Source organism: Solea solea, chromosome 10 (genome assembly GCF_958295425.1).
Source record: "Solea solea chromosome 10, fSolSol10.1, whole genome shotgun sequence".
Classification (NCBI taxonomy): domain Eukaryota; kingdom Metazoa; phylum Chordata; class Actinopteri; order Pleuronectiformes; family Soleidae; genus Solea; species Solea solea.
Window position 1 is genome coordinate 11,222,474 of NC_081143.1, and position 15,868 is coordinate 11,238,341.

Genomic DNA, 15,868 nt, shown 5'->3' on the forward strand with positions numbered 1-15,868 from the left:
AAAGTCTAAAAGATCAAAATAAACAAGAATTTTTCTCTGGGGACTTTGGTGTGGATGTGTGAGCTGTTTATAAACTCGGCTTTCCCAGCTGGAAAAGGCAGCCATGTTCTCTTTCTCAGGCTGCTTCTTCATGCGGGGTCCACACACAAAGCCATAATAATGGGGTAGACAAACTAGGCAATTGCCTATGGCCCCAAGTTGAAAAGGGGCTACAGCCTCACAGCAATGACACCAGATCTCATTACCACCAGGAGCCTAGAAACAGCTTTGTCCACAAAGCAGAGTCAGTGCTGATTATGTGCTGAAAATATCCCTTTTAAAAAGGAGTATGTGATAATTCTCTCGTTTTGAATGTGCCAAAAATAATAGACATGGAAAAGATAAATACCTTAAGCAACAATGTGTTCTCTTCTGTCACATTCATCACTCTCTCATCTGTAATCTGACTCCGTCTCTGAGCTGCGATTGGTCAGCTGTCTGCAGGTGACAAAGTAAAGTGAGCAAAAGCAAGCAAATATTTGTCACCCTCCCCCTCTGTAAAAGCCCCTCCTCTGCATTTCAAACAACACTGTCATGATCAAGCAGCTTATTATCTCTAACTGACTCCGTCTGTGGCTATTTTAGTTCAAAACTCTCATTTTCAGCATACAAACAAATCAAAAATAATAATAATTGTTCAAATTTAAAAGTTTTTTGATTCTGGAATAATGACAGCAGCAAATTAGACGAGATGTAAGCCTAGTATTCTCTCATTATTAATGAATTGTGAAAAAAATGTGTTGCCTACTCCAGCTTTAATGATAGCAACATGTCCGTGTGATATGTGTGTGTGTGTGTGTGTGTGGTGTCAGTTGTTGGGTTTTGTGCAGTTTTGTTCGTATGAAACCTTCAGACATGGTTGCCTCACATGAAGAAAAGAGCAGAAGCTCATTATAAGGCCACAGTGGCAGTGGGACCATTTACAGCCACTGTATGCCTGGCTTTTACAGAGAGGGAGGAACTGGACTGCAACACCACGTTCCACACTGTCACTGTCAGAGCTGAGCAGCCATCACACGCTGGAACAAATGAGACTCACTGACCAAACAGTTAGCAGCCTGGAAATAACACAGACCCAGCAATCAGCTCCTTCCTTCTGACAGACAGACGCATTTTATAACAGCACCGAGATTCCATGTTCATCAAAATGACCGGTATCTACAGTGCTGGTACTATACTTTACTATACTATGCTACACTATACTATACTATACTATACTATACTATACTATACTATACCATACAATACCATACCATACCCTACCCCCCTATACAATACTATACTATACCATACCCTACCCTACGCTACGATACGATGCTATACCCTACTATACAATATGATACTATACTATACCATACCATACCGTACCATACCATAACATACCCTAACCTACTATACGATATTATACTATACCATACCACCGTATACGATAGTATAGCATACTATACTATTGTATACTATTCTATAGTATATGATACTTTACTGTACTTAATTATACTATAGTATACAATACTATACTGTACTATATTGTACTATAGTATAGTTCTGAAAAGTAGAGTTTGTATAGTTTAGTATAGTTTTGCATAGTATAGACTCGTATAGCATAGCATAGCATAGTATAGTATAGTATCGTATACTATAGTATACGATACTATACTGTCGTATACATGAGACTAGTCTCGAGACCAAGACTGAGACATACAACTCTACTATACGAAACTATACTATACTACACAAAACTATACTATACGATACTATACTATGCTATGCTATGCTATACTTAATGTTATAAAATAAGGTGTATTGTATTATACAGTACTCTCATAAACTATACTGTACTAAACATACTATAATATAATGTACTTTACAGGTATACTGTATATATATTATACTGTGCTTTACTTAACTACGACAGAGTATTAGGGCCACATATGAAAAAAAAATATATATTTGCCAAGATGAGTACTAAATTATAATGTTCTGCGCTATACAGTAGTAAGCTATACGGTACTATATTAAACCATACTCTAATATACTACTACACTACACTGTTCTGAACTTTAATATACTATAGTTTTTCTATATTATACTAGTAGAGTATAATGTAGACAAACTATAGTATATTATATATAACTACTATTATACCATATAGTATACAGTATTGTACAATATTACTATACTTCTACACTACAGTACATTGTACTGTGCTAAACAATAACAAATTATAAATTATAATTTATATAATAATATTGATATTATTAATTATAAAAATGATACTAGTATACTGTACTAAACTATACTTTATTATTCTGTGAACACTATACTATACTGTACTGTGTTTTACTGTACCGAACTGCATTTTGATACTCTTGCTTCTCAAATGGGGGTCCAATTATTTTTATATAATAGTCATTTATTATAATGATGTATTGTACCCTACTCTATGGAGGGAGTTAGTTCATTGTTGTTTCTAGTCTTTTGTGTGCCTGGTCTTTATATCATGTTTTGTGTTACTGCTATTTTCCAGGATATTCGGCCACGTCAGTCATCGCTCAGAGTGGCAGCTGGTGAAAATAGACTTCAGGTCCATCTTCAACAGGAGATGCACGGATGCAGATTATCAGACGTGGCACCTGCACAACCAGGTACACTAATAAACATTGGTCTATATGTTTTCTTCACTTGTTATAAAAACTACAGTATACGTAAGCTGTATTTTAAATTAATGCAATGATATATTGGTCAAATCACCATCGATGCCAATAATGAATCACATTTTTAAATGTCACTTTTGTTTATGTTAATTGGTGCAAATGTTGAAAAACCTCCAGTTATACAAACACGTGACTGCCTCACTCACCACAATACATATACATGATGCCTGCACTGCTACGTGGAAAGTTGAACATATATCAATTTTAAATGCCGCTCGCGCCAAGTGAAGCAACAGATCCACAATGTGTGACGCCGTGACTTTCCCAGTAAACGAGCGCTGTACATGTGTGAGTGCAGCATTATAAATAACTGTCAAACTCTGTGCGTATAAATGTGCACTGGTTTCCACATAAATCAGCAACAGCCCTCACAGAAGATGAACAGAGGGAAGTGTAGCACGCACTGTACATGGTGATGTCAGCGCTGCTCATGGGCGCCACCTTCATCATGAACACTTTCAACCTAATGAGCTGTTGTTCCATAATGAGATGGGAATAATGATATAATCTACAGAGGTCTGTCTTCTCTGCAGTGCTGCTTCATAAAGTTTGGAGGTTAGCGTTAGTTTATGATAAACGTGGTCAGGCCTGATGCTTGAGTGTGCCTTTATTCAAGGACCAGTCCTGTAATTGGTTTAGATGACCGTATGGTCAAGAGCAGACTGATGATTAAAATCTATACAGCATGTAAGACGACAAGAGTCCAAGCCAATTACAGGCCTAACCTGGCCAAACGTTCATGAAAAACCATCTGCAGACGGAGTACAGGCTTCTTTCCTTAAGCCACTGGAAAATTAAGGGCATTTTATGGAGTTTATTTCTGGTCACAGGCAGATTTAGTTTAAAGCATCTCTCTACTGACACCTAATGTACAAAGAGAGAATGTTCACAGCCAGCAGCGTTAACTGGAGGATGGAGTAAAACAGGGTGGTGTCTTTTTCTACTGCAGCTGATTTGATATGCACTTCCTATACTCAATAGATTATAGATTCAAGGCTAAAAATGGATTTTGTGATGGCAACGCTCTGACTGAAGCTCCTTCTTAAGCATTCATCCCAGTATTACACACAGACACAGAAGAACTCAAGCAGCACATCCTCCAGTGTGACGAACAGTTGTTGGGTTTAGCTCACCACAAAGTGAAGGAGGAATAATGCATATAGCGAGCGGAAGAAAAGCGCGGCAGCAGTGCTTTTCTCACACAACATGGCTGGCTGCGCGGTGTAAATTATTTATACCGGCAAGTGAAACAGAAACAGCTCCCTAAAATAAAGAAAATATATGGAAAAAATAAAATGTGACTTTATTCTGTGCTCACAGGGCGAGCCGTGCCTCATGGGAGTGAAGAGAATCTACCGGAAACTGAAGCCCATATCCAGGTGCGTCATGGGAAAGATCTTCGCGGTGTCGATGACGTCGGGCGCCTGTGAATGCACAGAGGCCGACTTTGAGTGGTGAGTGTACTTTGGAAAACTTTTTTTAAAGGCATAGTTTCATAGTTTCATATTTTCATTCTGATAAGAGTGATGAAGTTGTGATGATCCACAGGAGAAGGTCCACAATAATGACATTAATACACACGTGTGTCAGTGCTGACTTTCATTTCAGAGAAATGATGATGTTATATACATATCACATTGATTATAGAAAATAAAAGCTCTTTTCTCATGAGTAAGATTTAAACATAAAGCACTTGAGATTACATTTATTGAATCCTAAAATAAATTTAGGATTAATTTTAAAGTAAATGAAATTATATAGTTCTATTTTTATTGTATTTATTTTTATTTCATTTTATTTATTTATCGTATTTGCTCTTGTTTTAATGAAAATTCTCTGCTGTCTACGTCTGCTCTTTCCTATAAATGCTCATCACAGTTCACTGAGATTTTTGGCTGAGTGGTGTAACATGACATGAAAGGTTAAAAGACAAATACTCTGTCAAAATATGGTAGTTACTAACGATTTTTGGAAATGGGTCACATGGAAAAAGCAGTCCAAATGTGTTATTTTGTGACTTGTGTGTTTGAAATTGAAAGCGAACGTCTTCTTTAGATGTCATAGATTTAAACAGGTGTACAAACTATCACGTTAACATTGAGCATCAGAGAATCAGCTCTTCACTGATGTGGAAAGTCACATGAGTACAGAGTACACTCCTGAGCGCGCACAACAATAAAGGAAATACGACATTTCACTGAAATTAAACTGGTTATAAATTCAGTTTTGTCATCACACAGATAACAAGACAAGACATTTTTCATTATGGATCTGACACTGAGCCACATGACTTCATTACTGAAGAAATACTTTTGACAGAAGTGCCAGGATTTACAAGACCTGGGTTTAAGTGAGGGATTATAGGATGTGTGTGTGTGTAGCTGGTAGTCACATTCCATCACTGATCAAAATAGATGTTTATGGCTTAAGACTTCTTTTTTTTTAGTGTCAGTATTATGGATAGGTTTAGGGTTAGGGTTATGCATTTAGTTGTGATGGTTAAGGTCAGCGTGAGGGTGTCCAAACTTTTTATTAACGAGGGTCATATTTGATAATGTGAAGATTTCTGGGGGCCAATGGTCCTTTTTTTTTAACAGAAACATTTACGCACAAATGCACTGTTTCATAAAAATGACATTGTCATTGTCACAATTATCATTTTGAAATGGGAATATAACCAAATCTAAGAAAATGAAAAGAAAAATTGCCTTTCTTTCCACATCTGGAGTCAAATAACATAACAAATCAGAGACTCTGGTTTTAATGCACAACTCCTTACCAGCTGAGCTAATGGGCGTGACACATGACGACACATAACTAATACATTATAAAACTGAAGCTGCAGGCTCTCACCGAGGGCTGTGATTGGACACTCCTGGTTAACAGCTTGAAGAAAACCATTTTATTATTTCGACATTTTTACATCTTCACAATCCCATCTCTTGGAATTATCTCAGCATTTTTCCCTCCTGTTTGGTCCCAAGTCTGCAGGTCTCTTGAGTGAGGCAGTTCTTGGAATAAGCACCATCACAATCATAAATCACCAGGCCTAATAGCTTTCATTAACAATCACAACAGTTTTGCATCTGTGTGCATGTCGCACTAATTGGGGCAATTTGTCCCGATCATTTTGGGGACACAGCGCTGCTCTGCTTTTTAATTTGTAGGACAAACAACTCGTGGGCTGCGTTTCCAAAAAAAAAAAAGAAAGAAAAAGAGGCACGGAGCAGTTGTTTTTTTTTTTTATATGAAATCCTGTTAGTGGGGTTTTATCATTAACTATGTCCAGTCACCTCAACATATTCTATTATCCTTTGATGGATTTGTCTGTGAGACAAATCAGTGCAAGGCCATGTGTGAAGAATTGAATTTTCCAAGCAGAGCCTCAGGGACATTTGCATCAGTCGTCTCTGATTGAATGATAGTTTCTTTATCTGTCTGCTCGGATCATTACAGTGATTACGGCTACGAGAGACGGACCGACGGCAAGTGCACGCCCGCCTTTTGGTTCCATCCGTCATCGATGTCCAGGAGCTGCACCACGGGGATGACTTTCCTTAACCGCACTGGGTAAACACAGGCCTGAGCAACAGCACACACCAATCAGTCCCAATAGTCTCTCAAATGAATAGTGTGGTGGGGCCGAATAGCTCAGACTTCATCAGGCTGATGAATCCAACAAACAGGCCTAAAGCATCAGGGATCATGTGATCTGTCATAGGGGAAGTCGAGGTAGGAGAAAAACAGTCCATTTCAGCTGCTTTGAACTATGTTCTGCCATCTTGCTTTTACTACAACTGCATGGTCTGTTTCAAATGTGTGTGTGTTCCATTTATAGTTGGAAGTCAGAATTCCGGGAACCCCTCGGAACTCGGAAACTCTAAAACAACCTCCCCGACAGTGACGTGGGTTTCTAAATGGCTGCCATCATACAAACACCTTTATCGTTCATAGCACATAAACATGTGTATTAGTGACTGCTATTGCTCACAATGACTACACTAAGCTATGTTTGCATCCATGTTTTTTGTCTGACTTTTCAACCACGAGGAACTCATGGATGATGACTTCTGAGTTTGGCTGTAAATGGAATGCAGTTGAGTTGAGGTTCTTTACTCTTAATAATGAATGAAAGAAAACGTCCATCAACAACACAGTAAACACTACTTTCTGTGCATACTAAGCAGCTCATTACTTTTGCCGATTATTGCTGGGTTCAAGGGTAACGCGTGAACTCGTAATTATGACTTGGGAAGTTGTACTGTCTCCGGGGTTGGGGTTGGGGCTTGAAGGTGGCTCAGAGAGTTGGTCCTGAGATTATTTCCATCGATGAATTTGATTTTTCAGCAGCAGAGGAAGAGACGGAACGACAGAGCAACATTTATCTATTTATTGTTGCAGTAGGTCACAGCGACACAGGAAGCGTGATTAGGGGTTTAATAACTTTTAGGTTCTGAGTCTCCAGCTCCATTATTGTAGTTGTCAAGGGCTAAAAAATAGGGGACACCAACAAACTGCAGTAAAACACAGAAGAAGAAGAATCCTGAGATTAAGTATCACTAAATTTACTAGTGTAGATTAGGGATGGGCATTCGGTTGGATGGCGGGTGGATTATTGATATTTAGCAGTGGGTGCGGATGCCATTACAGCTCATCCGTGTATCTCTACTCTGGGGTCAGAAGCGACCGCAGCCTGGTGACTCAGTCCAGCCGCTGAAAACACCCGCTCTGAGGGGACTGACATTGCCGTGACGCATAGGTACCTGTGTCGGAGTTTTGTCATAGCAGAGACCTGGTACTGGGAGGCTGCGACTCCAGTGTTTGCGCTCCCCTCGTCCGTGTCAGACATCGCAGGCTCCTTGTCTCCCGCAGCCTCTGGAAGAGCCGCCCTACCGATCTCCACTGACTACGTAACAGAACCTGCACTGAGCACCTCAAGCTGTCAGACTTCTATACCAGCCCACGCCCCCTGCACTGTGCCCCACTCATCCTCCCTCCCTCCTCCTCTCCCTCACTCAGCTCAAAGCCCACTTCTTGGCATGCTTCAAAACCAGGTTTTGGGCAGAGTTAGACCTCAGAAGACCGGGTTTAGGAAAAAAAAAAGGCTATAAGGAAGTGTTCAAATGTGCTTGTCTTGTGAACCTGATAAACGGCCCCATTTGAATGGAGCATAATTATAATTATATACCGGCTCTGGCACAGCAGTATCTACCCTGACACAACTCCCCGCAAATAACAACAAGTAATCCTTGCAGGTGAGAAGCGTCACTGAGTCACGGATGCTTGTGAGTTTTGTAAAGTCCACAAACACCAAACTGTTATCGTTTAGTTCATCAAAACATGCAAAATGTATGTCACACATTATTTTGCTGAAGGCTGAAAAAAAAGGTACCTTTCTGTGGTTGAATATATTGCCGGTTGTGTGGAAGCTGCCACACTCTGGCCCTTTGTTTCACACACATTGACATTCTCTTCACATTTTAGTTTCCCTGTCAAAGAGCCCACTGTTACACAGTCCCACACACACACACAGCATCCCTGACACTTAGAGAAAAGCACAGTTGTCTTTTCTCATGTGTGAGAATGCAGAAATATGGCTTCAGCTTGTTCACAAAGAAAAAATGTGTGATTCAGACACAGTGCACAGTGATTCCGTGCATCGACAGACAGCAAATATTCACTTGTTTCTTCTTAAAAGCCTCCGAATTCTGAGAATTCACCAATGCACGCACATTCAAGAGCGACCTTTAACCTCTGACTCATCCGTGAAAAAATCAAACAGGATTGTGTGTTCTTCATTTCTCCTGTGTTATATGAGCAGGGATGAGTGATAATTATGTGCTTTTTAAAAAACAACACACACTTTTTCAAAAGAACGTTCTTAAGAATACATTTGGCAGCTAATGAATTCAAAGCTGTTGTCTCATGTGCACCTGCGTACCTTTGGTATGTGATAGAATAAACCAACAGTGTGAAAATAAATGTGTTTTATACGTATATACTATATAACTATATATATATATATATGTATATACTATATACATATATATGTATATACATATATATATATATATACTGTATATATAAATAATATATTCTGAAACTTCCTGGACCATTAAAAAAGATTAGAAATTGTATTATAGTCATGTTTTAAACCATTTATTTAATCTTAATTAGCATCAGGTGTAGTCAGTCTTTTTTTTGTAATTTAAAATAAGGAAACGTACCAGTCTGTCGTTTGTCATAGTAATTAAAGGAGATGGAGAGGAAGAAAATATATACAATAATGTTAGAGGTAAAGGCTATACGGCCAGCTCTCAGAAATTTCATGTTCATGTGACAACATTTACAAATATTAGAAGTTATGTGGGACCAAAGATAAACTCTGGGGGTTTAAGAGCTAATGCCAGGGAGAACGTACAGACCCTGAACACCAAGATCACCATATCGCTGTGTAATCACACCGTCTGTCGCCAATTGGGCTCTTTGCAAGAGAACCCAGGAGGACTCCACTGTTGATAGTAAAACATTAAAATGTCAGATTTAGATCTGATAAAAATGTTAACACGCTGCACAACTGGAGACAAACGTGGAGCATTTTAGCTGCGTCACACCAGCTCTGTGTTCATGGACTGAAAAATGAAGCTCTTAAAGAAAACAAACGTCATACATGAACCATGACGGGCACAAGAGCACAATAACATCTCCCTCCCTACTGTCCAACAGGATAGTCCCCTAAAACCAAACGCACCCGGCTCAGAAAAACATGTTTGTTCCTGCCACATTCATTTGTATAATTAAGTAAAATATTCAGTCTGATTTGTGTTTAAATGGAATATACAATGATGGGGATCATGTCCAGGTGAATGTGATTAATGAGCATCCATGTATGTTTATTCTGAGAGTGGTAATGAGTCTTCACCTTCACCATTTATTCATCAGGGTTAGCTTAAACAGGTGCAGGCTGCTGTTATGGCATATTAATTATTGTATTCCACACAGGATTCAATGCGTGCAATTGCATCAGGCTCACTGAGAGTGTGTGCTTGTTTTGCTCACCTGCAGCTACAGGAAAGTGGTCTCTAATAACTGCACGGCTGGAGTCGGTGTGGAGTACACAGCCAGGAGGCAGCAGTGTCCCGTCCAAGCACCCAAAGGTCTTCACCTGGTCACCAGTGAGGGCGTGCTGACAGCCACGTTAGGCAACAATGTCACCTTCCTTGTTTTCCTGGAGGAGGTAAGATGTTGTTCGAAATGGAAATGTCCCATCAAGCAAACGTCATCATATTCACAACATAAACAAGGGTTTCAAACCTCGACCTAGAGCGCTATCAAGTGAATGATACAGATCTTTTCAGATCACCTGCTTTCACCTGGTTTCTCTGCACTGTTGTTTTCCATTATTCTTCAATTCATGACTGATGATATGCTGACTGTTCTCACTCTAAGAGCAGAAAGTCCATGATGCACCTGTGTTTCGGTTCCCTCCACCCATGCTGTAAGCAAACCCAATCACAGCAGCAGGACAAATAACATAGATGGAAATTATAAAAACTGTGTGATCTACAATTATAAAAAGATTTTTATACTCCAATATTTGCCAATTCTTTTTAAAAAAGAACACAGCACTGTGCCAAAGTCTGAAAAACAATGATGTAAAGGAAGAATGCTTTTATAAATATCAATTCTAATCAAAATAATAAAACAAATGTTTGGTCGGGATTATTAATGGGGTCCTTAATGCTGAATAATACAAGCAGATGCTTAAATCCATCATGCGGGACCATCAGGGAGGCGTCTGATTGGCTCGACATGTGTTCTGCAGCACGACAGTGACTCCAAATATACAGCCAGTGTCAATAAGAACTATCTTCAGCTTGAAGGAGAACAAGGAGTGCACAGATCCCTGATCGCAGCATCATTGAGTGTGTCTGAGGTTACACGAAGAGACAGAAGGATTTGGGGTCAGACCACAAAAGATCTGTGGTTAGTTCTCCAAGATGTAACAACAACCTACCTCGTGAGTTGTTTCAAAAACTGAACCCTAGAAGAAGTGAAAGTAAAGGGTGGTCACAACAAAAATGTATTTTTCTTGTGACCAAAACGACCATAAAGAACAACATGTTTCCTTATGCGGTGGAATTGTGGCTGGCACAGTTACCTCACAGCAAAAAAGTCACCGGTTCAAATCCTGGCTCGAACAAGGGCCTTTCTGTGTTTACATGTTCTTACATGCCTGCGTGGGTTCTCTGTTCCCCCCCCCACAAAACATGCAGAGGTTAAGTGGACACTCAAAGTTGATCATATGTGAGTATGTGAGAGTGAATGGTCGTTTGCCCTGCAATGGAGGATGAAGTGGTGAGAAGGAGTGAGTGATCCACACAAACTAACCCACCGTTTACAGTCTGTACCGTTGTAACTTTTAAATTCTGAATCAAGCGTCAAAAGGCCCCCAAACTTGCAGAGCTCCTCAAAGTGTTTGTGTGCACAGGGCGACGGAGCAAGGACAAGCATCACTCTGGACTTTGGAGACGGACACGCTCTGACATACTCCAACGTGAGCTCCATCGAGGATGGCATCAAACACATCTACAGAGCGGTGGGAATCTACCGCGTGACCGCCACCGGGGAGAACAGTCTCGGCTCAGAGACCGCCATGCTCTACTTGCATGTAACATGTAAGATTATTTTTGAAGATAGGATTTCTCCGCGCTGCTGCTTTTACCTCTCCCTCTCCTCCAGTCTTGAATCACATTCACTGGCCTATTTTGTGCACAATTTGCTATTCTGTGCTTTATCTCCTTGCACAACATGCCTCCCTCCCATAACCAAACAAACAAGTGAGGCGGAACAAATCCCATTACACTTCCACTCAAGTCAGCGTACGCTCTGCAGCCACTGCTGCAGCCACTGCTGCAGCCGCACATGTAACAGTGGCTGACCACCTCTAGTGTATTCACGGGGGTGACAGATGCAGAAGAGCTGACTTATTGATCGGGGAACACTGTTGCCCCCACAATCTGTCAATCCTATGTGCCAACTGTACAAATAGAGCCACCACAGGCTCAGGAGTGCCACAAATGAAAAATAACACACAGATGGCAGACAATGGTCCCAGAGCAGGAGCAAATTCTCAACAAACTCTCTAACAGCCCCCCCCCCTCTCTCTCTTTCTCTGTCGCACTCTCACAGTGCTTTTTTTTCCATTTGAAATGGTGAAAGTTGTTGCATGGTGCATTGATGTCAGCCTGTGATGGATACTGTGTGTGTGCCCGAGTAGGTCAGCTGGAGTATATCCATCTCTCCGCTCCCTTTGTGGCGGTGAAGAACAAGGAAGTGAATCTGACTGCTGTTCTATGGCCCAGCCAAGTGGGAACGGTCACCTACATCTGGTGGATCGGAAATAACACTGAGGTACTGTACACTCAGGACTTTTCCCACTTCTCTGTTGCCGGGTGGCTAGTAAGTAGGTTGCTGAAGCTTTTTTGTTCAGCTATATTTGTGCGTCCAGGCTGCAAGAAAGAAGGTAATCTCGTTAATCAGCTTTAATGAAACCTGCAGGGCCATTCTGGCCGATAAACCAACAGACTTAATTACTGACCAGAATGCACCCGGCCTTTTCCCCCCTTTGTCCACTGGATAATCAAGTTAAAACGTTTTATATTCATGCAGGAACACCTGGGTCTCACTTTGCCCCACAAAGAGCAAATTGGCATCCATTCACCCATCCATCCGCCCTGCTTGCAGCTCTCCACTGATTTCGTTGGCAGCCACGCTTGCCTCTGAAATCCACTTCACTTCCTGTCCGAACACATCTTTGGATTTGCCAGTGCGATCGAAGCTGCTTGTCAGCAAAGCTGCCACAGCCAGACTCCACAAGACAGTGTGTGTTTTAACAAGCAGCCATCGGATGCTGTGCTGGTTTTTACCAATAAGGGATCGTGATAGAAACCAGTCACTGAGAGTGGATTGTGATACATTTACAATATTGTTGTCATCTACAAAGACTTCCAAGTTGATTTACAATTATTATAATAATATTTTAGTTGCGTTGGTCTGGCTGACTGCTTTTTTCTCTTAAAGCTTTTTTGCTGCTTAAAGCTAACTTGGTTCTAGATCCTCATTTGATCCTAGGGCAGAGACGGCCAGTAAAAAGGCTTCTGCTTGAAAGTGGAGCTTGTGTTGATTCTGTTCCGAAGGACTTTCAGTTGGAGAACTTTGTCTGAGGAGTCTGTGTCCTGCTCCTCAAGGGAGAGGACTGGAGCTGAGAGAATCCCTCTGTTAAATGGGAGGACAGGAGGACAGGGCAAAGACGATTTGTGTTCTCCTCAGCCAAGGAGAGCAAAAAGAGAGGAGTCCGTCATACATGCAGGACATGGGAAAGAAAAGAGAGAAGGAGGGGAACCTGGCTTTGAGGTCACATGTCACACAGTGACCCCTGAGGTGGTTTATGGCCGAGTTTATCGAACTGGCTTTTAATCCACATGGAACCGGCGTATTTATGGAAAACAGGTCTAAAACTCTAAAGATGCCATCCTTTGCGTTTTCATGTAGACGACCAATAATGACGTCATAATCTTCCTTGTAGTTGTCTCCTTCTTGTGTTTGGAGATTGTTTGGTCTGATGGCAGAGACACAGAGCGAATGTCATTGTCTTCACTGTGGCAGAGTTACAGCGCCACATACAGGCCTGGCATATGCTACTACACCGTTTAGAGTTATTTCTGGGGGTTTGATGTAGATGAAACTCTACTGTGTTTATTGAAAAAAAAGGAAAAAGATCATACAGGGAAAGTCCTGCCTGAAGAGACTCACCTTAAATACATTCTATGCCTATTACCAACAACAGTTAGCTCTGCAGCTAATACAGCCTGACCCATGTTCATGTCTACTGCAGCTCTCTCTTATTGTTCTAATGTTTATATAACACTGTCAGTGTTGGATAACTAAGATTTAATGTTTAGTATCACCATTGTGTCTGCATTAGAGTCATTGTTCAAATAACTGGTCCTCTGTCCTTCAAATGTGATGTAGCTCAGTAACTTTTACGACCAATACACAGCCATTTTAAGATATTACTATGTCTGCATAACTGCGACGTGAAAGTGCAATCTGTGACAGTGAATATATTTCTCAATTGTTCTGAGGTCAGAAAACTGTATCTATTCAAGATGAAGTGGTTTATTTCTACAACAGAGACTTGAGTACGAACTTACCTTCTAACGCAACAGTGACATTATTTTACAAATGCTCCATGGACTCTGTCGTCACTTTCAACATTGCACTCTTACAGATAAACATAGTTCTCTTTCAGGACTAAGAGAGCCATGTCAATGTTTGCATTCAAATAATAATGTTATGTATTTTCTTGAGTAGTGTACCAGATTAGCCAGATCTTGTGTTATCTCTCGTTTCTTCATGTTATTGTATGTGTTCCTCACTTGTGTATTACCAGCACCAATGAGTGTTTGTGACTTTGAAATCTGCATCTAACGCATCCTTTTTTACACACCGAGAGTGAACTCACACAAACCACAGCAGTGAGAATCAATTATAGGTGCTAGAGTTTAAATTGTGGCCAAAAAAAACGCCCGGCTGACCCGACCCATTAACTGTAATTATGAGCCCGATTTTGATTTTAAACCCAACATTTTTTTAAATAAGTGTGCACCTATAACCAAGGGCGTATGTTTGTTTATAATATTTGGAGAAAGCCAGATTTAGAGACAGGACAAGTATGTGTGTGTGATGCTGTGAGAGGAGACGAGCGCGAGAGAGATTTTACGAGCGTCAGTGAACGCATCATAGCTGAGCAGAAAAGAAGAGGAGACAGAGACAGAGGAGACGAGAGAGGGAGAGAGAGAGATGTGCTGTTTTCTTACAACACAGCAGTAACTTTTTAGGGCTGTCAGTCCAGACCTTAAACACACGGGCAAATCTTTTTGGCCAAAATGATCACAAGCCCACCTCAGGGGTGTAAGAGTGAGAGAGTAAGTGCTGTAATAGAATATTATCTAAAAAAAAAAGGATAATGTCTGGGGACTTAGACTTTGGATTTTCTCCTTTTATATATTCTAACATGAGCTCACTTCATTGTCCTTATCTACACGACATTACCTGAATCTGGTCCAGCCGAACATGTGCATGCAGTTATAATTCAGCTCCCAGTCAAATTATCTGGGGATTTAATGTGACTGAGAAATTTGATTTCATACAATATCAGTTTAGCAGCAACGGGGGCTTTCTACTGTCAGGACAGTCACATATGTTGACTGGTAATAAGATGCAACAGTATTAGCATTTTGTAGCTAATAGAAGAACAATAGTGTAATGACAGGAAGAAGCTGCTGGTTTTGCACAGGGAAGTCTCCACAGGCTGAAAGCAGCACAGTGTGTGTGTGTGTGTGTGTGTGTGTGTGTGTTTGTGCACGCACATGCATGTGTGTGCGCCAGCAGGCTGACACTTCTGTAGTGTAAATAATAGCAGTGTGAGATGTTAACCAGCAGCTGATAAGGCTCTCTCTCGGGAAGCCCAGAGACTTTGACTCTCTCTATCTCATCCTTTCTAACCTCCACCATTTCTCTCTCTCCCTCCCTCTCCCCCGCTCATTCTCTCTCTCACTCTCCCAGCAGCCAGTAATCACCCTAGAGGGAAGTGTGGCGTGCACGTTCTCCCGGGAAGGCATCAGTAGTGTCACTGTGCAGGTGTCTGCAGGGAATACTATCCTGCAGGACAGAAAAAGCATCGCTGTCCACGGTGAGCCGCCTCTCTGACTGCATCTCCACCGGGATTGTGTAGCTGTGTAAACACAATATTGGGGATGTGTCACCACAGCCTATCCACTCATACATGCAGGGATCTTTACCTTAAGTCTTGTTTTCTTTGGCCATCTCTGCCGATGCTCCACACACAAGGTCAGACTCCATGCATTGACCAAGTTTTTCAAAATAAGGTGCTCATGCAAAAGGTTTGGGTGATAGAAAAGACTTTACAAAACAAATATAAAAAACATAAATAGTAACAGATAAAAGACATAGATAAGTAAAAATAAGTCTGCAAGGAAGGATAAGATAAACTATGATAAAATAATAGGTGCAGTTAAAGGAGACTAAAT

General features: G+C 40.9%; 1 protein-coding gene across 1 annotated transcript in view; it reads left to right on the forward strand.

Moving 5' to 3' along the window:
• Positions 1-15,868, forward strand: part of LOC131466731 (VPS10 domain-containing receptor SorCS1) — a 194,779-nt gene that overhangs the window by 165,260 nt on the left and 13,651 nt on the right. The window contains exons 15-21 of the mRNA XM_058640166.1: positions 2,567-2,684; positions 4,074-4,207; positions 6,210-6,323; positions 9,819-9,990; positions 11,245-11,431; positions 12,034-12,167; positions 15,384-15,510. Coding sequence (XP_058496149.1) covers positions 2,567-2,684; positions 4,074-4,207; positions 6,210-6,323; positions 9,819-9,990; positions 11,245-11,431; positions 12,034-12,167; positions 15,384-15,510 — 986 coding nt within the window. The remainder of the gene's footprint in view (positions 1-2,566; positions 2,685-4,073; positions 4,208-6,209; positions 6,324-9,818; positions 9,991-11,244; positions 11,432-12,033; positions 12,168-15,383; positions 15,511-15,868) is intronic.